Source organism: Centropristis striata, chromosome 2, assembly GCF_030273125.1.
Source record: "Centropristis striata isolate RG_2023a ecotype Rhode Island chromosome 2, C.striata_1.0, whole genome shotgun sequence".
In the NCBI taxonomy this organism is placed as follows: domain Eukaryota; kingdom Metazoa; phylum Chordata; class Actinopteri; order Perciformes; family Serranidae; genus Centropristis; species Centropristis striata.
The window spans coordinates 4279516-4305463 of record NC_081518.1 but is presented as its reverse complement, the minus strand read 5'-3'; the positions used below and the strand labels follow the sequence as shown (position 1 = coordinate 4305463).

The 25948-nt window shown below is 35.6% G+C and overlaps 1 protein-coding gene across 1 annotated transcript in view; it reads right to left on the bottom strand.

Annotated features, from left to right (window-relative positions):
- LOC131993624 (nuclear factor of activated T-cells 5-like) overlaps positions 1 to 24448 on the bottom strand; it is a 53466-nt gene extending 29018 nt beyond the window's left edge. Inside the window, exon 1 of the mRNA XM_059359620.1 lies at positions 24233 to 24448. Within this exon, the coding sequence (XP_059215603.1) occupies positions 24233 to 24305 (73 nt within the window). The 5' untranslated portion in view covers positions 24306 to 24448. The remainder of the gene's footprint in view (positions 1 to 24232) is intronic.
- Between the last annotated feature and the right edge of the window lie 1500 nt (positions 24449 to 25948).

Below are 25948 nucleotides of genomic sequence, written 5' to 3'. Positions count from 1 at the left end.
TTATCTATCTATCTATCTATCTATCTATCTTTAGAAAAAGTAACCAAAACTAAGCATGAAATAGTGATAATTCTGTCAAAATCACTTTATACATGTCTCATTTAAAACGTCTAGATTCTAACTAGATCCTGTTAAAAACATTTATTATTATTATTATTATTATTATTATTATTATTATTATTATGCTCCGGTCATGTGACAAATATTCACTGAAAATCAGACAGAACTGCAGGCTGTTTACACAGAGCTGAGAGGAGAGGACAGGAGAGGTTGCAAGTAGAGGTTGTAAAAATGCAAATAGTTTAATATGTTTAGCATGTGGAGACCTGATTTGTTTCCTCCTTTATTTGTGACACTTGTGTGCACTTGTTAAAGTGTTGTACATATAAATTATATTTTATTCCAATTTTTGAAAAATTGTTTATCAGATAAATTCAACTTGCATTTTTTCTTTCTTTACGATTTATGTTATTATATATCATAACTGTCTTATTCTGCACAAAAGACATTTTTTAGTTGCTCACACTTCTCACCTTGATTGCACTGATTCCATAGAGCTGCAGGACTTTTTATATATTGCAGTGAAATACAAAACCACAGTGAGTAAAATGTAAAAAGAGCATAAAACACCCTGAAACTGCTTGGGATCTAGAGAGGTCACCTGCACATACCTTGATCATGTAACATTGCACCACATAAAAACGTGTAATTTCAGAAGTGAATTAATTCACTGCATATTAACAAGTAATTCCTTTGCTGTTGCATGTTTTAGACTTGAGCTGTGAGCCGTTATCATACAGCGTTTGCCGTAAAAGTGATCAAAATCTGCTGACTCATATCTCAATCAGATTATCATGGTAAGCATTAAATGTTTTACATCCGTTTACTGTTGGATAAAACAGATAACGAAGGCTGACTCGAACTTGAGTGATAAAAATAGCTTTATGTGTTTGATCTGCATGTTTTACTCCACGTAAACTGATATATACTCGTAATAGTTAACGTGGACAAAATTGCCTCATAACAAAATACCCGCTGCTGAGTGGAAACCAGGTCACACAACTTTCATTTTGACTCTAAAGCCAATCACTAATCAGATGATTGCGTCAGACTTGATGACTCAGATGTGTTGCAAGAAATGCGAACGCTGGTTACTCTACAGTCTAAGTGCTGCACAATAGCAGCCATTATGACTGGAGGTGTCAACACAGCATTAACCACTTAGTGTGTTCAGGAAGGACCATGACACCATCATGTTTGATAAAACCTTGTTCTCATGAAGAAACAGACGGGGATTACCACACCGGAGGGAACGGATGTGTGAAATGTGTCTATCTGTGGTCCTCCTGAACTGGTTGTATAATACATGTTTCTACAGTGGCATCACGACAAACGCACATTTAAAATCTTTTGACGGCAACAGCTTTTTTAGATCATAATTGTATATGAAAATACAATCTCTCTCTATATCAGGGATGGGCAACTTAAATGCTGCAGGGGGCCACAATTTTTCATGGACACTACCACAGGGCTACATATCGTTAGCCTCATAGCATAATTGCCTAAGTCATTTTTTGGCCAAATTGTGATACCTGCCTAACTTTACTCTTCTACTACTGCTGCATCTTTCTGCCTCATTGCCTATGTTCTCAGCCTATCAGAACACTTGTTAGAGTCCAAAATCACTTTCTGCCTTAGTCATCTCCTTGACATTGTGTGGCATTTTTGCCACTACATACAAATATGGCCAACCACATGACAAAGAGGGCTCTGCACTACCACAAGTGAAGCAATAAGTCTTCTCTTTGATTCATCTGGTAAGGTAGTTCATGTTTCTTCAATTTTCTAGACAATAAATGTACTTTCAGTAAATCAAAGGGATTAGGAGAAGTGTGTTTTTACTTTTAATCACATTTCTGCGAGAAGGTATGATGAAGTGATGTAAACGCTAGCAAAACACTTTTAAAGAAAGACTTGTAAAGACATTTGTTTTGACTAGAAATAAGACATTTTGACAAGATAAGTATTCTTGGTTAGATTTTGAGTTTTTGCAGTGAACCTGTTCATATTTTCGGAATAGCGTTCAGTGAGCAGAAATACTCTGTGTTCGTTCCAAAAAAAGACCAGTGTGATGTATGTATGTTTTTTTTCTTGTTTTCCGAAACGCTCAAATATGACTTAGGCAAATATGCTATGAGGCTAACGATATAGGACCGTGCACTTAACCAGATATGATGAAACTGCAATTTTAAATATGTTTACAGTGCAGTAACTTAACATATTTCATGCTCAAATGCATGTATAATAGTATAAATAGGAATACAAAAGGTTTGAAGCAAATAAAAAATAACCACCTACTGTGATTTTTTTTTTCAGTGCAAGAACAGCAGACCAACATTAATTGCAAGAAGTAATTTTGTGCATTTCTACACTGCACTTTTAAGATTTCATGCTCAAATGCATGTAGTTGTACTGAGGGCCACTTCAAGTGAGGGTGCGGGCCGTATGTGGCCCCCGGGCCTCCAGTTGCCCATCCCTCCTCTCTATATATAACTTTTAAGACTTAATTGCATAATATCAAATGACCATTAGGGGTGGGCGATATGGGCAAAAAAAAAAAAAGCTTGATTTCTTTCCGACAATAATCTGACAATATCCTTTAAAATGTGATTTCTTCACCAAAAAAAGCTGTTAAAATACAGATACATGAATCAAACTAAAAAAAATTCAAATTACATGTCAAATACATTTGATGTAATCTTAGGTTGTTCCTACAACGCTGACATATGTTAGTTATGTTAGAGAGCTCATATTACGCCTATTTTAAAGTCTCTGCATTGGCTGAATGTGAGCTTCAGAATCCGTTTTAAGATTCTTTTACTGGTTTATAAATCTCTTAATGGTCTTAATGGGGATGCATACAGATCAAATACTGCTCATAATACAAGTTGAGATTCCCTGCAGAGGGTCTGCAAATTTAAACTGGACCTAATCCAAGCAACACATCATTTATATTCAAGGCCAAAAACAAATGGGTTCAGGTTCACTAATAGATTTTATCTACTGAATTTAAAATGATGTGCTCCTACTCTAACAGCTACAGTGAATCATTTGTGGAGCCTTTTATTTGTCCCACATGTTTAATTCTTTCTAGAGCTGCAACAATTATTCGAATCGATTATTAAATTTTTAAAGACAATAAGTCCAAATTCTCTGATTTCAGCTTCTTCAATGTGAATATTTCTGGTTTCTTTGTTCCTTTATGACAATAAACTGAATATTTCTTTGGTTTGTGGACAAAACAAAAGATTTGAGGACGTCATCTTGTGGTTTTGGAAACACTGATTGATATTTTTCAACATTTTATTGACCAAACTAATCGATTAATCGTTTAAATAACTGACAGATTGAACAATAATGAAAATAATCATTAGTTGCAGCCCTAATTCTTTCTACACAATCGTTTGAAAAAAAGTGGAAGTCCGTCAGGCTTCAATCAGGCTCTCCAGTCTCACAGTTTGCAGCTCTTTCAGTCAGCTAATCCTGAAGTGACCAGGAACGACCTCCAGGCATCAGTTTACACGCTTTCAACAAACACCCACCACCATCCTGGCTTTACATAACAGACCAGAGAGGGTCAAAGCAGCCCGCCACAGGTCAGGGTTGAAAACAAAGTGGGTTGAATCATATTTAACATCCTTCTACAGCAGTGCCATGTGATTATTTTGTGTTATTTGGAATTAATCAGAACATTAATCACAACTCTGTGCACCACATCTGCCTTTGTCTCTGTGTCTGTGTTTACCAGTGGAGTCAAAAAGATGAAACAGACTCTGAGCTTAACATGAAGCATGACTTCAAAAACCGGAGGAATTCAAACTATTTACAGAAGACAACACACCCGCAAGCTCACACACACATGCACACTGGTGGAAAAAATGCCATGCTTTGACAAAGATAAATGGGCAAAAAACTCTTCAAAAGAAATCAGATCTAGCTGCAGACCACACACACACACACACACACACACACACACACACACACACATAGAAACAAACACTAACGTATAACACAAGTGTTGAACAAAGCATTTAGTGAGCCAACAGAAGCATTTCATGGTGCTGAGGCAACAGGAAGAGCCTGAGGCAACAACGCACGCACATACTCATCGCCAGTGTGACATCATCAAACTGCCACGCTAACCGCATTTAGTACGAACCTGGAAAGGATTCACAGCAAAACTAAACGACTTAAAGCTTAAAACAAACTTTTTTTTTGCAGTTTAAAGTATTTAAACTGCAAAACAGTACCTCAAAATTCTACTTAAGTACAATACTTGAGTAAATGTACTGTTCCACCACTGGACGCCACTCTACATCAGAACAGCTAACCCGGCTCTGTCCAAAGGTAATAAAATCATCTAACAGCAACTCTAAAACTCACCAATTAACATGTCATTAACATGTCATATCTTGTTGGTTTAATCCGTTCCAAAGCAGCCAACTGAGACTGAAGGAAAGTGTTGCTCCAAGCCAAAAACCAGTCTGCTACGTGACCTCTGACACCCAGGAAGAGAAGACTACTTCACATAGGGGCCAAACGGTGGAATTACAAGTTCAGGGTCTGTCACTTGAAGCCACGGGGCCAAAAAGACTTTTTCCTAAAAGCTTACATCGTGAAAGACATTTGTAAATCAGTAGATGTATTTTTTTGGAGCACCACCACTCCCTGAGAAATGTATCAGAATTGTATCTACTTGGTCTGATAACATTAGTAAAGACTAGAAGAGACGTAAAATTTAGGGATGCACGATATTATCGGCACGTTATCGGTATCAGCCAACACGCCGATATCCGCCGATATAATAAACCGATTAAATAATGTGATGCTGCTTACTTTTTTAAATGCACAACCTCGGCACCTTTGTCTGTCATATTATCGGAATTTTTTATTGTTTGCACATCAGCTCTCTGTTGCACCTTAATCACATGTTTATTTATTATGTCAATTGTGAAATTGGCCAAATTTGTCCTGATTGTAGGTATTATTGTTATGGATTATCTCAGGGAGAGCATCATCCAAGTTTTAAGTATCAAGTATTTTTCTTATTGAGCACAAGGAATGAATATTTCATAACAAATGTGATAAGAGTATGCACCACAATACCGTATGCTGATTCCACTACAGAAGAGAGATGAAGATCTCTGCAATTAGTTGTGTGGGAAAAAATATCGGTAATCGGCTAAATGAGTTGCAAAAAAGCGGCATATCGGATGTTGGCAAAAAATCCAATATCATGCATCCCTAACAAAATTGGATGATTTTTATCCCATACAAAGTTAGCACAGGGCAAACCGGAAGGTAGGTTCCCACAGTGGTGAAGATTCGGGTAAGTTTATGCACGGAGGTCGAACTTTTTTGGCTTCATGTGCCACTGAGCAACTTTTTCATAGGAATGAACCATGCAGCAACCTGAAAAACAAAGCCTTGCAGAGTGATTTCTAGTGGAAACTGTTGACAAGAAAGTGGGAATAAAGAGAAAAAACAGCAGGCAACATTTAGCTTTAGACTGGATGGACTTTTTTGTGTCTTAAATGAACAAGAGCGTGTAAGAATGTTTTATTTCTAAAAGACTTGCCATTTTCACATTTCTGACAATGTTTCCCTCAAGCTTACTTTCCAGAGCTAGACTGAGCCTACGCCTTCAGACATTAATTACTTAAGAAGATTTTGCATAAAGTCTCCAGTAATTAATGATCTGGAATGTCTGGTGATTAGTCAGCAAAAAAGCCAGAGCAGACTGAAGAAAAGGAGGTCAAGAATCAGCAAATAACACGACCGAATGAAGTGGAGCAGCAAATGAAAAGAGCAGCTACCTATAAAGTGTGCATCTTATTATTTCTTCTGTCTGTTTGAGCAGGTTGTGGCTTGCTGAGACGGTGAGAAATCAGCATTGTCATCTCTGATGATGATGCCTCATCAAAAAAAAACAAAAAGAGAAAGAAAAAAAAGTTCCTCGTTGCCAAACTTTGATTCATGAAGGCGTGGCAGGACGGAGACAGACAAAATTACTGGCACAATATAATACCGTCCTAATACTAATACAGGAATAATACAATGGGAAGTTGGTTAGTGATTAAAATAAACAATAGCTACTGTTTTCTGAAGAAGAACCAGGTCACTTTAGATGATTTCAATAAGATATAAAGTGTGAAAAAGGGACATGAGGGACCATAATAACCTACATAAATGTATGTAAAGGCATCAAAGACACACCAAGTTCACCTTGACTTGCCTTGACTTGTCCTGAGGCAACAGATTCCTCTGTGTGTGTGTGTGTGTGTGAGGAATACAAGGAAACATGACCTTTGATTTGAACAGCCTTGCTCAAGGTTAAAGGGGCCATAATGTCCTCAGGAGCTAAACAGGCTACCGCTAGCTACTGAATGTGTTAAAGTTTCATAACACCTGCAGTTAGCTGCCTCATGACCAGCTGCCACGCTCCAGGTGGTTTAAAGAGGGAGATTGATTCAAGTTCAACATGAAAAACAAACTTTTAATCAACTTTTATAATAAATCCCTTTCATCTAACATAAATACATACAGTCTATTTATTTCCTCTGACAAGGAAGTTAAGTTTTTAGTATAAATAAAGTAGAATAAAACTAAAAGATTGTGCTCAACCAACAACAAAAAGGCATCTAACAGTAAAAAAAAAATAAAAAAAATAGACAATATTGATGTGTGTCAATCAACCAAATACCAATAGTCGACAGCAAGTCAAACCATTCTCACACTTTTTGTATTTTTTTTGGTTCAGTATTAATAAAAATCCCATTTTTGTGTGATTATATCATCTTTTCAAATTATCCTCAAGGTTTTTTCTATGGAGGGAGTTTGATTCAAGCTCAACATGAAAAACAAACTTTTAATCAACTTTCATAATTAATCCTCTTCATCTAACATAAATGCATAAGTCTATTTATTTCCTCTGACAAGGAAGTTAAGTTTTTAGTATAAATAAAGTAGAATAAAAGTAAAATATTGAGCTCAACCAACAACAAAAATGCACCCAACAGTATAAAAAAAAAAATATATATATATAGACAATATTGATATGTGTCAATCAACCAAATAGCAATAGTCGACAACAAGTCAAACCCTCCTCACACTTTTTGTACATTTTTGGGTTCAGTATTAACAAAAATCCCATTTTTATGTGATTATATCATCTTTTCAAATTATCCTCATGGCATATGTTTTCTTTTGTAGAACAATTTGACAATCCAAGTGCATATTGATGCAGTCCATGTTTCCTTTGAGTTATTCATCAACCCTATGAGCAACAAGGTCAGGAATGTATATACATCTTATCTATCTATAAAAGCAAGAAGCATCTGTGTGTGTGTGTGTGTGTGTGTGTGTGTCTAGTTCATATCTCTCTGACCGTTGGTCAGACTGACCTCAGATTTTGTATGTGTCTTGTGCATGACACGAAGGTGTGCATCCTCGATTTTGAAGATTTTTCTAAATATCATTATTTACGTAGGACGTGTTGCAGCATTGCACTGTTTACGATCGGACGCCTTTTAGGGGAGCTCCGCCCCATTGTGTGATAGGCCTACACCTGGTCAGTAACACAATTCACTCTGGATTTCCACCCTGACTCATCTCATCTGTAAGTCTATTTAGCCTACCTTTCTTTAGGAGTTTTAAAGTGGCTACAAGGTTCGATTTTCCAATAATATTCAAATAGTTTCCAACAAATATCAATGTTCAATGTGTATGTGCTGGATGGTGTGGTACCTTATGAAAAGTAAGTGTTTTATGGAGTTGCAGACGTTGTAGTGGTCTGCATAGCCACAATATATGAAACACAATAGTTATCAATCAATCGACACATTCCACAACACACCTAATAACTCTTACTCACATTATTCACATCCATCTGTTTGTGTTGCATGTAACCTTATTCCCTCCTATATCTGTGTCTGTATATATGTCTAACCATGTTGAATGATTAAGTTTCTTTTTCTTAAAATAACTATTTCTATGTCTCTTTATATCTCAATGTAAATCCATGTATTACCCAATATACACTTTGTATATTAACACTATTAGAGAGTATTACACCTCATTGTACATCCCACTTTCACACACAACCTCATTTGGCCAGAATTGAAAAATCAACTTAATCTCCCACTATATGCATACATACTTCCTACGGCCACTGCACTACACCATAAAAAAAATCTGTTTAACTTACGGTAAAATACCGGCAGCTGTGGTTGCCAGAACTTCACCGTAAAAAATACAGTGATCGTATTTAAATGTAAATATCAGAAAAAACTGTAATTTATACTGAATAATCCCATTACTTTTAGGATAAGTGTGTCATCATGGTATTTCTCCATTAACTTTACATGAAAATGTAATATTTTTTACAGCAAAACGTTGTGTTTTCTACAGTTTATAACAGTAGAATTTAAAGTTTTATACTATTTTTTGATTCACAGTAATTAAAAGTATCTACTACGGTGATGTACAATGTTTAATTTTACGACCTATTTCTGATGCAATTTGACAGTTTTTTACTGTAATTTCCACAAACATTTTTACAGTGTAGTGCATTAATTACAAATGTAGCACAAATGGCTTTGGTGGAAGTCTGAAGTATGAATGAGTTCTACAAAACTTGACCTTCACCTTACTTAACTTGGTTGGCACTCCTTCATTAACACCTTCCTTCTTCTAAACATTACAGTAACAGTATTATCTTGATTATGGTTATCACCTGACAAGTGCTACTTGAACTGAGATGATCCATCTGCTACAATAATCTCTCTCTCTCTCTCTTACTGTAATTTCCCAGCTTGGGATAAATAAAGTATATCTATCTCTCTCTCTCTCTCTCTCTCTCTCTCTCTCTCTCTCTCTCTCTCTCTCTCTCTCTCTCAGCGGTAAAACCCTCTAAAGTCGCTTCAATACAGCAAAGAAGAAGAGCAACAATGGCAGGATGCAGGGGAAAGCAGCCAGTCCATTCCTGGCCTGCCAGTCTGCCAAGGAAGCAGCCAATGAGTCAGAAAAAGAAATGAAAACACAGGATATTGAGATACCACAACCGTTAGACTGGTGGGCGGATTGTTTGACTGCTTTGTGTCAAAGGTATTTGGGCATTCCTGAAGGTCATGAAATGCCTCCATGTATGAAGCAGGAGACCTCGTGATGTGACAGCACGCTGTATAAAAGTCAACAAAGACGCTCTCATCCCCTTCAGCGGTTTGACAATCTGGAACAGGTCTTTGAAACCAAGAAGTGACTGCTGCTGTGTCTCAAAACATCCATGTGGCAGGTGGAAAAAGGCCTCAGGGCATTTTTTTTTTCTCTTAGTGGGGTAGTGGGACAGAAACAAAGAGATTGTCATGGGTCTGAAACTTTGGACCTGTTGAAAACTTTCCTAAACTTGTATCAGTGTGCTAATGTGCATGGAATTAATCAATAGTGAAAATTAGACCTGATCAGCAGCTGTGATTGAGTAAAAAAATGCGGTCGATTAGACCGACACTGCAAAAAAGGTGTGTCTAAAAACAAGATAAAACACTAAATCTGAGGGAAATGATCTTGCTGCATGGACAGATAATTTACCTTGACAAGATGTCTTGAATTAAGATTATTAAATCTAGAAATAAGCATGTTGAACATTTAAAATAAGAAATTAACTGGCCAGCGCCGTGATAGCTGCAGGACCGGATGGCTGTGTATGTGCTTATGTACTTTACTTGAGTATTTCCATTTATGTACCTTTATACTTCTACTCCACTACATTTAGCTGACAGCTTTAGTTACTTTTCAGGTCGAGATTTAACAAAAAAAATACATTTAAAGTTAAAGTGATTTTACTTTTTTTCATTGTTTTTTCCTCCTTTCCTCTCCTCACGTTGTGCTGTATTTCTTTTCTTCCACCTCTGTCTTCCTGTCCTGTCCACCTGTCATATTATATGTGTGTTTTATACGTTTTGGACGGGTTGATGGCTAATTTCGTTGTCCGAATACTTGTTACTCTATAAAGGAAATCTGAATCTGAACTATTAAAACAAGATGAATTATCTAACACTTCTAAATGTAAGTTTTTTATCGTTGTAAGAAACAAATAATTTGCAGTGTACAACTATCAGTTGATTGACAGAGCATTGATTGAGTACTAGTTTGAGAATTGGTTAATGATTTAAGTCATGGGTCTCAAACTTGCGGCCCGCGGGCCAATTGTGGCCCGTAATTTAGTTTTTGTCTGTCATTTGTGTCTTTTTTGTTCATTTTGTGTCTTTTTTTTAATTTTGTGCCTTTTTTGGGTCATTTTGTGCCTTTTTTTGTAATTTTGTGCCTTTTTTGTGTCATTTTGTGTCTTTTTTTGGTCATTTTATGTCTTTTTAAAATAATTTTGTGTCTTTTTTTGGTCATTTTGATACTGCCTCCAGCGTACCCCAGGTCATTTGAGTTTCAGACCCCTGATTTAAGTCATTTTTCAACACTTGATGACTCAAGGTTCTGCTTGTCTTTGGCTTGCAGGCTCCAGTAAACTTTACTGTGTTTGGGTTTTAGACTCCAAATTAAACTAAAAAATGCATTGTTTGTCCCTGAGCTCATGGACAACATTACATGAAGTTTCCCTGATGTGATGCTCCTGTCAGCAGGACGACAGCAGCACCTTTTAAAACCTCCACTGTTTAAAAAACACTTAAGAAAATGGTGGTTTGAGTTTAAATGACTAGTTCATTGACGTAGGGGGACGTTTGACGTCATGGTTAACAAAATAAACATGTGGTTAAGGTTAGGGAATGATCGTGGTCATCCAAGAAAAAGAAAAAAAACATTGACTGTGTGTTGGTGAGACACAGGAATAGATAGCAGCCTCAAAGTCCAAACCAAGCCTCCTTCTATTACACACTTTGTCACTCTATAACAAAGTCACCTGACTTTCTCTTGAGCTCATTTTTACTACAGCAGCTACAGAATGTCATCATACCGCATGTTGCTTCTGGCCCTGAAACAACTGATTTTATTGCTCGTCTCGTAATTCCAGTCTATCCATTTGATAATGTCCCCTGGTATTCTACAAAAAAGTAATTTTAATAGTGAAAACAATCTTTTATTTCAATTGCACTTCATTTTTCCTGCACATCACAGTACGGATCCTGTGCAAGTCTATTCCTTCTATTTAAACCTGGTATTTCTGCAGATAAAGTTTAGAAGAGAAATAATAAAAGAATATTATTATTGTGGTGGTATATTTTCCGTTACTTTTAATCATAAGTCCTCTGCTTTACTAAAAGGCCCCAGTATGACCTTCTGATCATGTAACAGCCGGTTTAAACCAGAAATAACGTACTATAGGATCTGGGATTTGTTAGATATTAGAGGCGTTTGAAAGCAGAATATAAACAGTAAGAATTGTATCTTTTAAGTTTAAAAGTAGACCTAGCAGCGTGCGTGTGCATGGAAAATGTGCAAATGTGTTTCTTTGTTCTTTTATGACAATAAACTGAATATCTTTTTGGTTTGTGGACAAAACAAGAGATTTGAGGACGTCATCTTGTGGTTTGGGAAACACTGATTGATATTTTTATACATTTTATTGACCAAACAACTAATCGATTAATCGTTTAAATAATCAACAGATTAATCAATTATGAAAATAATCGTTAGTTGCAGCCAAACTAAAAGGAACATCAACATGTTCTTTGATTCATTTTCTCACTCAAGAGAGGTAGTAATTCCACTACATTATTATTATAATATTTGTAAAATTAGAATCCAGTGGTGTTTTCCTAATGAAATGATCAGCTTCAATCCATATTTGTTGATGTTTAGCCTTTCAAAATAAACATTTTCAATGCTGCCAAAAATGTGCACGAGTGTATTAAATGCATCAGTGCCAAATGTAATTGCAGCAGCAGAATCACTTCCAACATGGCGTGAACCAAATAACATAGTAGGAGGACACATGAGCTAATTAGTGGTGGCCAATAACAACATAAGTCACATTACTAAGAGGTCGCTGCTGCAGGAGGAAGGAGGTGATGAGAGGAAGGGGAGTCAGCTGTTAAAGGTCACTCTGAAGATTATTTTACTACATTAAAATGAAACAATGCACAAGCACAACATTCAGCCTCCAAGAAGACTTGAATCAACAGCTCTCTGGCTCCGGCTCAACAAAAACTGAATATGATAAGCTGAGCAGAGGGAGGTTCTATTGTACGGCTGCTGTATTGGATTACATGAAGCGGTTGTTCTGGTTTCTGGTATGTCAGCGGGAATTCAAAACTTCATACTATTAAAAATGATTCGACTGTGTAAACGTGTCGCTGTCATTTAAAAAACAATGTCCATACAGATATCAGATTTCTTATGTTATGTCATATCACCCATGTGCCATCTAGGCCTGTCACCACAATTATTTTATCGACTTATCGTTCCATATATAAAAATGGACACAAAGTTTTTTCTGGACTCGATATATTGTCGTTTACATGCGTGACTTTTTGTGCTTTTTGTGTTGTGTTTAAAGTAATGCTGTAAATGTTTGACAGGCAGCAGGAATTGCCGGAAAAAAACAACAATTTCCCAAGCAGCCATTCCAGCGGTTTATATGTCATAATTAGCCATGTTCATTTGTTTATTATCAGCAGCTACTCTGTGCATAATTGGCCATGCAGGTTTGTTTATGATTGGCAATGCTGTGCATAATTAGCCAAAATGCTTGATATGTTTGAAAATCTATATTTCCCTAGCAGCCATTCTAGCTGTTTGTATGTTATTTTAATAATAAAATAATATAATACATAATGATTATCTCATTGCAATGTTTTCTTAACAGAGCCTGAAAGTCTATTTTATTTGTTTTGGTTGTAGTTTATTTATTTATGTTTTATTAATCTAGGATATTTTGATATTTCTTTTCCACATTTCAATCCTAGAGATTTAAAAATTAATCGCTGTGGAAAAGGATGAACTTATTATGCTCTAATATCGATATAAAACTAAAACCACATCAATACAATGATACTATTGTTTATCGTGATAGTTTCTAGGAAAATATATCGTCCCAAAATATGTGTTATCATGACCTGACAAGTGCCATCATACATTTAGTATTAAAAAATAATAGTTTTAATAGTAATAGTAATAAAAATAGTTGTATTCCAATATGACTTATAATAAATGACAGTTTAATAGGCCACACATGAGCCAGGCAGAGTGTTTATGAGCTCCTGACACCTTAACTGCTGCTTGTCGTCGGCCAGTGGAAAGACTCCAGCCGGCCAAGATTCACCACTTAATATTTAATGTCTTAGTTCAGAATCATCTTGCTGCGGAGAGAAACACGAGGGGTGGATGTTAGATCTCACGGGTGCTTTGGGCTTTTCACAGAGGAGTGTGAGAAATCCTCCACATGATGATGATCCTGAACGCCTCCTCTGAACCAGGAAGACACACTAAAACCAGCCTAATATGAAAATGCATGAAAATGCATCTTTTATGCAACATCATCTACAGATTAATTTACAAAAATCGTAACGAAACTAGGGCTGGGCGATATGGACCAAAAGTCATATCCTGATATATTTAGGCTGAATATCGATATACGATCTCTATCCTGATAATTTTTTTATCCCAAAGTCAGAGCAAATGTTCAGTCAAAGTCAAATATGACATGTCACAAGTAGTTTTATTGAAACTGTTAATTTAAGTGAACATAAATACTGTATAACAACAGGAGTACCTTTTTAAAAAAAACCAAAGCTCCATAAAGTGCACGTTTAAATAAAAAATATCTTAAATTAAAATAGCCTATGAAATAAAATAGGTCAATCATTTTATGAAATAAATATATTTATATGAGAAAAGAATAATGAACATTACAAAAGAACTCAATATGACAAACCCTAGTAAGGACAGCATTTATATATAAAGAAAGAAAAAAATTGAACTATGTCAATATATGTGATATGGTCTAATTCCATATCACATTTAAAAATATATAGATATATTTTTTATATCGATATATCGCCTAACCCTAGGTAAGGTTAACCTCAAGGAAACTATACAAAAAAGTTTAATTTATTGTTAAATGTCAAAGTGTTCATTTCAGGGTTATAAAATATGCAAAATTCACCTCTTAATGCCGTTTGTAGCTGCCAACTTTAGGGGTTTGCAGCTCCAGTCAGTGTATTGGGCACTATTGCTAACTTAATATAACTATTGCATGGCTATGTGGTCAAAAGTGCCTTTTTCCAGCTGCGACTTCAGGCCAGGGTAAAACCATCCCTCTCTCCTAGTGACCTGGAGAAGCTTATACATGCTTTAATTTCCACAAAACTGGATTTTTGCAACTCGCTGTATGAAGGTTTAGACCAGCGATCATTGCGACGCCTACAACTTGTACAGAATGCTGCAGTGCACTAAGAAACGGGAACACATCTACCCAGTTCTGGCCTCTCTGCACTGGCTTCCTGTCCGTTTCAGAATTGATTTTAAGATCCTGATGTTTGTTTTTAAAATTTTAAACGGATTGGCTCCAGCATATTTGGCTGAACTCATACAGGTTCACAGACCGACCAGAGCTCTGAGTCTGAATGAGTCCTACCTGGATGTGCCTAAATGCTAAAAAAAAGGCGATTGATCTTTTGCAGTGTCTCCCCTAAGCTGTGGAACAGATTACCGCTGCATATCCGGTTGTCAAAGACTTTGGACATTTTAAAATCTTCTCTTAAAACTCATTTTTTCTCCCAGGCTTTCAAACCTGCGTGAGAAAAAAGTTGTTTCTGTGTGATGTATTGTACATCTCATGTCATATATTATTAGATGAAACAGAGGATAGAGGTGTATGAATTATACAAAATAGGCTTTACCATGTTTTTATTGCATGTAGACTATATATGTAGACTATATCATGATTTACATCGTTATCTAGATATGAAACTATATTTATCAGGATAGAATATTTTGGCCTTAACGCCCAGCCGTAGCATCATTATGTTATTTATTATTAATTTTCTATGCGAAACTATCAATTACTCCTCATGACAGTGGAATCACAGAACTCCAGCTTGACACAGAAACAAACAGAAACTGTACAGTCTGAAAGATAAACGGCATCTGGTTCCACTTTGTAGTTTTCCTAAGTAATACCTCGCAGCAGCTGATGTGTGTTTGCGGCTGCTTCAGGGGAAGAAAAAGATCTGCTTCCATTCTGTGAACACAATTGACCTGCTAACCTAAAATAGGCCAAGGAGACAAAGTGTCTGCCACAGTTCTCATGGAGAAGAAGAATCTGTGTGACGGAGGAAAAAAACTGGGCAACATACTTGTCGTATTTTACAGGTTTTATGGGTTTGCTGAGAACTTTATTGAGGATCATAAAATCTATCAAAGTGTACGATATAGTACATACTGTACAAAACGGTGACACAACATGTTTTAAAAGATATGGTCGAAAGATGTTAAGTCTCTTCTAGTAAAGCATAAAACATCCATAAATATTGACACACCTTTCTGCCACAATTTCATCGAAACAGCAGAATGAGTATCACCATTTTGGCAATTAAATAAAACACTAAGATTTATAGTTAATCCATGCAATGTTCATGAATAATGATGCAAAAAAGCCATTGACCAATACTGTGAATCATATCGCAATTAAAATATCAGTTAAATGAATCACAATCAGATGGTTTTTCCCAAATTTCCTCATTCATAGTGGGTTTTGTCTCTTGATTTTACTAATTTCTATTCAATACTATCCTAACATTTTACTAATTTCTGTCAGATGTTTAATGAAATACTTTTCTGATTTCTGTCAGGTATTTTCCGAATTCTTTTCCTGATATTTTACTCATTTCTGTCAGATGTTTTCTGATATATTTTTCTGATATTTTTACTAATGTCTGTCAGACGTTTCCTGATTTTTTTTCCTGATATTTTACTAATTTCTGTCAGACTTTTTCTGAAATATTTGTCTCATATTTTATCTATTTCTGTCAGATGTTTTCTGAAATATTTGTCTCATATTTTATTTATTTCTGTCAGATGTTTTCTGAAATATTTTTTTGATTTCTGTCAGATGTTTTCTGAATTTTTCTTCTGATATTTTACTAATCTCTGTCAGACGTTCTCCGAAATATTTTTCTAATATTTTACTACTTTCTGTCAGATGTTTTCTGAAATATTTTGCTGATATTTTACTAATTTCTGTCAGACGTTTTCTAATTATTTTTTTTCTGATATTTTTACTAATTTCTGTCAGACGTTTTCTGAAATGTTCTGATTTTACTTTCACAAAATAAGCTCTTGTGTGCAAAGCAAAAAAAAACTATCAAGTGTGAAAATAGTACAACAACAATTTCGAGGCTGTAGATCAAATCAAGGTAAGACAAAAAAAAATGAACAAATTGTAGCAGAAACCTCAGAAGCATCCAGTTATTCAAGCCTGCAACACAAAAGAAAGAAAAGCACAATAGACACTTGAGTTTCAGATTGAGTTGCTCCAGCCTTTAAGGGTTAAACTACTCATATATTGATATGCCGCGGCCAAAACAAAGTCACAAGTGTGCAGTAAATACCACAGGAGGTGACATCTTGACCTGAGGCCTGATTAGTCTTTTTACACAGGTTTGGTTAGTGTTAATGATTAATCAAAGACGTTTAAAAGAAGTTAAGCTGGTGTGTGTAATTTGCATCACCGCATTTGTTTTTGTCGAGATCACACACACAATGACTCTATCAACACTTAACCCGAACACTCAATATATAGTGTATAGATACAGAAATTCCTATCCAGTATCATTATCCAGGCTTTAAATTTGACTCACTAATACGTTTAAGCACATTTCAAAAAGGAACCAACACTGATTACTTCAGTTAAAATGCAGCTACGGTCAGTGGTGGAAAGTAACTAAGTACATTTACTCAACTACTGTACTTAAGTACAATTTTGAGGAACTTGTACTTTACTTGAGTATTTCCATTTGATGTAACTTTATACTTCTACTCCACTACATGTTAGAAGCAAATATTGTACTTTTTACTCCACTACATTTAGCTGACAGCTTTAGTTCCTTTTCAGGTCGAGATTTAACATAAAAAATACATTTAAAGTTAAAGTGATTTGACTTTTTTTCCATTGTTTTTTCCTCCCTTCCTCTCCTCACGTTGTGCTGTATTTCTTTTCTTCCATCTCTGTCTCCCTGTCCTGTTCACCTCAGTCATATTGTATGTGTGTTTTATACGTTTTGGACGGGTTGATGGCTAATTTCGTTGTACTAGTACTTGTTAATCTGTGCAATGACAATAAAGGAAATTAAACCTCATAACATATCTTGATCAAATTAAGTGCTACTTACATAAATGCATCATAATATAAATCTAATAATATATTTGGATTACATTAAACAATCTGAGTGGGTCCATTCTGGTTGATAGGATTTAGTTCGGCTTGTGCAGACGCGCACGGAGAGATGATGTGGGGACGGGACTGATACAGACAGGTTGGCACGGCAACTCTGTAAATTTGGTGAGTGTGTGTAAGTGTGTGAATGTGTGTGCATGTCCTGCAGGAGGACAGAGAGGAGGGTCGGGGTTTTGAGTGACTGACAGGTGACACTCTGCTGAGCAGAAATAACGTTAAATTATGAATAGTGTAGATATAATTTCAGTAGCTTGAAATGTGACGTTAGTGCAGCAGATGAGACTCTGGAGCCGCCACAGTCTAGGCTCAACAACTCAACTCAACTTTATTTGTAAAGCACTTTAAAACAACCACAGCCGCAACAAAGTGCTGTACATAAACAAACAGAACAAGAGACAATAAAATACAGAAAACAGGAATAAACACTAAAATAAATAGATTCATTGCTTTTTAAAAAACAATAAATAAAAAGAAACCATAAAACACTAAAATAAAAGGGCAATTAATAGGAAATTCTTACACCAATACGTCAAGAAGTAGGAATGTTGCCAATATCGTGATATGGATTTTTTTTACACATAAAAAAATTATACCGGTATAATCGTGATAATGCACATAGCATCTCAACACCAGCTTGAATGATTCACGGTACCAACACACACAATCACAGAATCACACAATCACAGAGGCCCTGAGGACAAACCTGACAAAACTCAAGTGTAGCTTACAAAGATGTCTGAGGCGCCAGAAGACCAGGACCAAAGTAAATATCAACGACAAGAAGTGTGTAATACTGGTGGCTCACTGGTAGAGCGCATATTAATAGTAATACTTATGGTCTGATAAAGCTAAAAAATGCCCCAAAAAAAAGTGTGAAGTGTGCTATATAACTAGGGCTGCGATGATGAATGATTATTTTCATTATTGATTAATCTGTCGGTTATTTAAACGATTAATCGATTAGTTGTTTGGTCAATAAAATGTGGAAAAATATCAATCAGTGTTTCCCAAAAACACAAGATGACGTCCTCAAATCTCTTGTTTTGTCCACAAACCAAAGAGATATTCAGTTTATCGTCATAAAGGAACAAAGAGCCCAGAAATATTCACATCGAAGAAGCTGAAATCAGATAATTTGGACTTATTGTCCTTAAAAAACTGCTTATCAAAATAGTTGACAATTAATTTAATTAGCGATTATTGTTTGACTAATCAAATAATTATTGCAGCTCTATATACTGTATAACCAGTATCTAAATCCACAGTAGTAGATTCTCAAACAGGTTTTTTTTAAATGGGACTCACATTGTTCTCTCCTTTATGGTTGGCTGACTGGTTGTACATTATGCAAATGAATACTGTATGTAGGTATGCAGAACAGTTGGGGTTGGTGTTAAACATGTGAAGACACCATAAAGAATGCACTGACTATAAAACACTGAACGCTTTCAAAGATCATCACAACCACGGAGGTTAAAAATATTTATATTTTCTGATCTAAATACAGATTTGAGTTCAGAGTCCGTGTGTTCGTGTGGCACATTTATGAACTCTGACTTCTTTATTTTTCTGATGTTTTCCCTCCACGGTATTTTTTCTTTCATCATCAGATATCAACAAGCTTTCAAGGCAATCAAGTATTTTTAAGCGCATGCCGCTAAGTTTGCTTAACACAGCAGAGTCAATATTAATAGAGTGCTATTTAAGCCCAGGTTTACACACAGGGCAGCCAGAGGGTTAATGATTGACCCAGCTTTGGTGGGTGTAAATATGAAGAAAAAAAACAACTATGTCGAGATCTGCGGTCTTACAATTGTTAACTGGGCTCGATAGAAGTTATGGGAAAGCCATAACATTCTTCACCTTTGATGTGAAACTGGTGGGAAGACTTTTACAGCATCTATTAACCCGCCGTCCTTTACCAGCCACAAAAGGTAGAATGACTGGCATTCCTATCCTGAGCGCCATTGTTACAGTTTTTCCTTAGTATTCCCTGAACTACTCGCATGCTAAAAATATAAGTATTTCTCATCGTGCAACGCAGTTTTCTGGAGCCAAACTGACAAAACAACCGGATAAATAACTGCAAAACGCTACAATAATCGACTTTTTCCATCTATAAAAGCAAGAAGAATTCTGAATTTATTGAATGTTCAATAAACAAAAAGGGCCGACACAGTGTTACGGCAGTTGGTTGCCATCCTGCTACTGTTGTCTTGTCAATAGTTTAGTATTGAAATATTGCAGTTATTGTGATATAGGTACACGTTTTTGGGTCATAATAGGGGTGGGCGATATGGCCCTAACAGATTATTACGATATTTCAGGGTATTTTTGCGATAAAGATATTCTTGACTATAGATATATAAAAGTAAGAAGCATCTCTGTGTGTATTATCGTACAAAAAAAACTTTTTTTTGTCATTTGTTAGTTGACATTTCTTGCTTCAAGTTATTATTAACTACATTTTTAACAAATAATCAAAAATCAGCCAAACCAGCCACACCAGTGCAAATGAAACCTATCTATCTATAAAGCAAGAAGCGTCTGTGTGTGTGTGTGTGTTTGTGTGTGTCTAGGTCATATCTCTCTGACAGTTAGTCAGACTGACCTCAGATTTCATATGTGGCTTACGAAGGTGTGCATCCTCAATTTTGAAGATTTTTGAATTCATTTATCAAAATATCATTATTTACGTAAGACGTGTTGCGGCATTGCACTGTTTCCGATCGGACGCCTTTTAGGGGAGCTCCGCCCCATTGTGTGATAGGCCTACACCTGGTCAGTAACACAATTCACTCTGGATTTCCACCCTGACTCATCTCATCTGTAAGTCTATTTAGCCTACCTATCTTTAGGAGTTTTAAAGTGCGCTACAAGGTTCGATTTTCCAATAATATTCTAATAGTTTCAAGTGAATATCAATGTTCAATGTGTATGTGCTGGATGGTGTGGTACCTTATGAAAAGTAAGTGTTTTATGGAGTTGCAGACATTGTAGTGGTCTGCATGTAATGTGCAAATTCTGTAATTTGCGATTAGCATGCTAAATGGAGATTTAGCTTTATTCACTTCTTATGTTGCATTACTATGTAATTCAGGGATGACATTCATGTTGCTTAGCGTAATGTCCATAATCATTTGATATGAGATACTTACATGCAATATAGTATATCAGCTAATTGGGTTCATGTTAATGTACTTTTAGTGCAGCATACTGCGTAATGTGCTATCTCACCATTAGCATGCTAAGCGGAGATTTAAGCCCTTTCTTCCGCATCAGTTTGATCCATTGAAAACAGTAAAAACAAAACTTTATTAACTGACAGCTAAGCATAATACGGACAGAAAGATAGTGTTTCTGTGTTATTTATTATGTCACACTAGCAAGAGTATTACACCTCATTGTACATCCCACTTTCACACACAACCTCATTTGGCCCTAACTGAAAAATCTACTTAATCTCCCACTATATGAATTCATACTTTCTACAGGCTCTGCACTAGTATCCATAATAGAGAATGACTCCTTTTATCCAGGTGTGTGGTAGGACCTGTCAATACTGAGGATTACAGGAATTAATGGCTGAGTGGGATTTTTCTTTATAATCAAAGGCACAATCTCTGTCAACAAGATGCAAATAAAACTAACTTCACCTCTCGCACACAGCCGAGTGTAATGTGCTGACACAAATGCACAATAGTGCGATTAGTAAGCAAACAAGGCAAGCTAAAGACCACGTTACTATTGGTCTAGATCTCAAAGGAATTCAGATGACTTATGTGGTTCAGAAGAAATGATTAAAGTGTACAGTAAGGCAGGATCTCTTGTGACTCATAAGAAAGACATCAATAGGTAATAAAACAGATGTTAAATAGATGTATCATCTAGTTCTTCGGAATAATCACTACTTTTTTGTTGTTTAATTCAGGGAATTCACTTTTGTGGTAAGGAAAATAAATTGTGTTTCTGAGAACTTCTGTGTTCACCTTTCTTAACCCTTTGATGCAACATATAAACACCTTCTAATGCACAACATGGGTCAAAAAAAAACCTGCATTAATTTTAGTATGTTATTTCATGCTGGCTGTGTGTTTGAATATCTTTTTTTTTATTACAACGGATCATTATATCCATTTTTCCTTTCATACTTTATGAAGAAATAAGTTTTTTGTATTAATACATCAAGTTTACACACATGGGTCCAAAAGGACCTTGTGCATTAGAAGCATAGTGATGCACTGAATTAACAATTTGAGTATATGTGTAATTATGTTTGTCTTATTTTGAAGGTTTAACTTCAAAAGAGTTGTTAGAACCACCAGACTACATTGGAAAATCACATATTTTAACATTTGAGACTTATTAAAGCCACCAAATAATAACTTTCCATTTTTTTAATTCAAAAAGTAAGAAATTAAAACAAAATATTAGGATGTATAATGATCAAAAACAAGTTAATTGAGGAAAACCTGCAATACTGAATGATGAAATTAATTTATTGCAAAGATATAGAATATAAAACTTAATTGGGTCACTTTAGACCCATGTTGTGCATCAAAGGGTTCATTATTGGAGCCCTTTGTTGTAGTAATTAAAGGTAATTCAACAGTTGTGAAGGCCAAACCCAAAGAATACTTAATTACCTATCCAGACTTAAATGAGAGTCAATAAACAATTGAATCTCTGTACAACCAGAAATCAGCATGATGACTATTTATCCTGTCTTAGCATGAAGAAAGTTACTGGATGTGTTGAATGAAAAGCAACAATATCACGAGGAGCGATTCTTTTGCAATGTAGCAACGCACTGGAGCCATTTCCTATATTACACAGATGTTACAGTAGTTACATAAAACTCCTCCGAAGTCCTGACATCAGACATTAGCCAACATTATGTTATTGTAGATATATCCGTATCAGCACATATTTATATCAGCTGATGAATAACAAGAAATTGCACAAATTGATGTTTTGTAAATGCCAATGACGTGTTTTGCAGCAATGAAGAAAAACCATGTTGTGAAGTTGATTTCTCAACTGTAATACAGTATATCCTGCTCAGTACATTCATATCTTGGTCTCAAATCTTTAATGGACATATTTCAGTAATTTTTTTAACATTATTAATAAATTCTGTTATTCACATCCATCTGTTTGTGCTGCATGTAAACTTACTCCCTCCTATATCTGTGTCTGCATATATGTCTAACAATTTTGAATGATTAAGTTTCTTTTTCTAAAAAATAACTATTTCTGTGTCTCTTTATATATAAAGAGTGCGTAGTGTTATATATATATAACACTACGCAAGAGTATTACACCTCATTGTACATCCCACTTTCACACACTTCCTCATTTGGCCATAATTGAAAAATCTACTAAATCTCCCACTATACGAATACATACTTTCTACGGGCACTGCACTATTGGTTTATTAATGTACATAAAAAATACTTTTTTTCTTCCTTAAAAAATACTTTTTTTGTCATTTGTTAGTTGACATTTCTTGCTTCAAGCTATTATTAAGTACATGTGAACAAATAATAAAATTAACCAAACCAGCCACACCAGTGCAAATGAAACCTTGGTAACACTTTAGATTTTGGAACACATACTCAACATTAATTAGTTGCTTATTAGCATGCAAATAAGTAAAATATTGGCTCTTAACTTTGCCAGTGACCCACTCTGTAGAGAAATGACTGACATTACAATCTACCAATCCTCATCCAATCATCCAAAAGGAGCCACCAGTCACGTCAAAGGTCTGGAGAAGGTGGCTATTTGTCGTTTCCATGGTTTCGTTCATCGATATGTAGAGATTATAAAGTCCATACAAAGTAAAGCATATTAAGATCATAACTCATATACAACAACTTCCTTACTTACTACTAATAAGCACTAATTCTGAGGTTATTGAGGGAAAACTCTGAGTTAATGGCTTACTGGTTGTATAATAAGGCCATGCAGAATAAGGCATTAATAACTACTTAATAATGACTAATTAAGAGCCAATATGTTACTTATTTGCATGCTATTAAGCAACTAATTAATGTGTTCCTTAACATAAAGTGTCACCGAAACCTATACTAAAAAGATACATAAAAAACTTCTTTTTTTTAACTTTTCCTGCTGCTGGCATGATGCAAATGATCATATTTCCTCCCTAAACACAGCTGCTCTCCTGAGTTAAATTCACAACAGTATTTTTTGTTCCTGGGGGTTTGCAGCCTGAGGCTCTCATAGACTTGATGATGACACAGTTTATGTTTATGCGCCCACTAGGGGCAGTGTAGAGCATATAGGGGTTATTCCCTCAGGGGGGCGGGGGGCACTGGTGGCCTATTCAAACAACCCACAGAAAATAAGACAGCACTGCTTTTCAGCTGGCAGGGAAAAAGTAAACTGGTCTGACCGGTGTGCATGCAGCTGCTGAGGGCTTCAGCTTGGAGGTAAAAATAAAAAAGGAAGAGGGAAAACACACATGTTCAACTTGCCTAAAGAAACAAAACCAAAGTCATTTAAACTAAACATGCTCCTGGCTTCTTCTTCTCTTTAAAACAGATTTTTAAAAAATAAAAAAAACCTATAATGAGCAGGCATGTGGCAGGTTTAGAGAGCGCGAGGGGGGCTGGACGCCACCAGCCACATGAACAGTTAGCACCAGGTAGGAGGAGAAGTTACAACTACACCTAAACTAGTTAGATGTCAGCTACAGTAGACACTTTAACTAAACATTTAAGATAATATAAGAGTTGTTTTTACCTTTTGAGTACAAGGATCTGGGAGAATTCAGGTCGAGGTCCCCGCTGAAAAGGGAGATAAAGTCAGAGGGCATCGCAATCCCTCAGCCTGAGGAAACCAGACAGCGTCTCTCTACGAGCTTATTATTTTCTCTCTGAATGTCAGAAAACAGTAAATGTTGTGTTCAGGCAGCCGAACAGACTGAGTTGACCCCGTCGTTAAAGCTGCTCACCGTCTCCGCTGTCACTTGGCTCTGAGTCCCCCCTCGGTCCGCCTACGACGCATGTTGTTGTCCCGAGCTGCGCACACCGGGAGCCACGCCCCCTCTGACGATGACGTAGGACGTAAAACCTACGTCGGGATTATTTATGAGTAATGAGATGGGAAGTATGAGTCCCCTTCTAATTATTGGGGGGGGGGGGGGGGGGGGAATACTGTTTAGATTTACTGAATATGTAAATAATCTTTTATAACCAATTATATTTATTATTATATTTTATTATCAATTAATTGTTTTAAGTCACTTCTCAAAACACATTTTTACAGACTTGCATTCATGTGATGTTGGTCCTTCTAACTTGTGTGGTATGTGTATATGTATATATATATATATATATATGTGTGTGTGTGTGTGTGTATATATATATTGTCAAGTCACTTCTCAAAACAGATTTTTACAGACTAGCATGATGTTGGTCATATATATATATATATATATATATAAATATATATATATGTGTGTGTGTGTGTATATATATGTGTGTGTGTGTGTATATATATATATATTTTATTTCTTCTTCATTGTTGGTTTCTTATTTTTGCATTCGTTTTATCCATGCTTGATCTGTGAAAGCACTTTGTCAACGATGTTTTTAAAGGTGCTATATAAATAAAGGTATTATTATTATTATATCCACAAATACATTTTTTAAACAACAATCCAAACTTTACAGAGCTGTTTATCTCACATATATTTTTATTTTATTTTATCAGTATTTCTATTTTTATTTGTACTGACTTATTTATCATAAATAAATGTATTTGTACAATAATGCACGGCGTGCCTGTCTGCTAAAACGTGTTTATATTTGTGGATTGGGTTATATAGGATAAAATGTGGGCTAAATTAGTTATGATCAAGCAATGTGTGATTTTGGAAACGTCAATTTCCAATTTTATTCACATCTATTAAACCTATGCAACTATGTAGTCTATGAATCTATGCAACTTTGTCCAGCACTCTCCCATACAGTACACACAATATTACTAATCTTAATAGTAATAAAAGCAGCAAAACTTGCAGCAATAATACCAGCTGTTACTGTGCATGTGTTTTTTATTTTTTATTTCATGCTTTGTGGAGCATATTTTATGTATGTGTTTGTATGTAATCTACCTATGCTGGCATTCCTTCTGTCATCTGACCTTTACATTTCTATTATCATTCCCTCTCTGTTACAGGTCAAGTACACTGCAAAAAAGGTGTGTCTAAAAACAAGATTAAAACACTTAGTCTGAGGGAAATGATCTTGCTGCATGGACAGATAAATTATGTAACACTTCTCAATATGAATTTTTTTTTTATCTTGGTAAGAAACAAATAATTGTCAGGTCACTCTGCTCGGGCCAGTTCATCGATGCTTGCACCTTTAATATATCTTGTTTTAAGAGTTAATTTCTTATTTTAAGTGATCAACGTGCTTATTTCCAGAGTTAATAATCTTAATTTAAGAAATC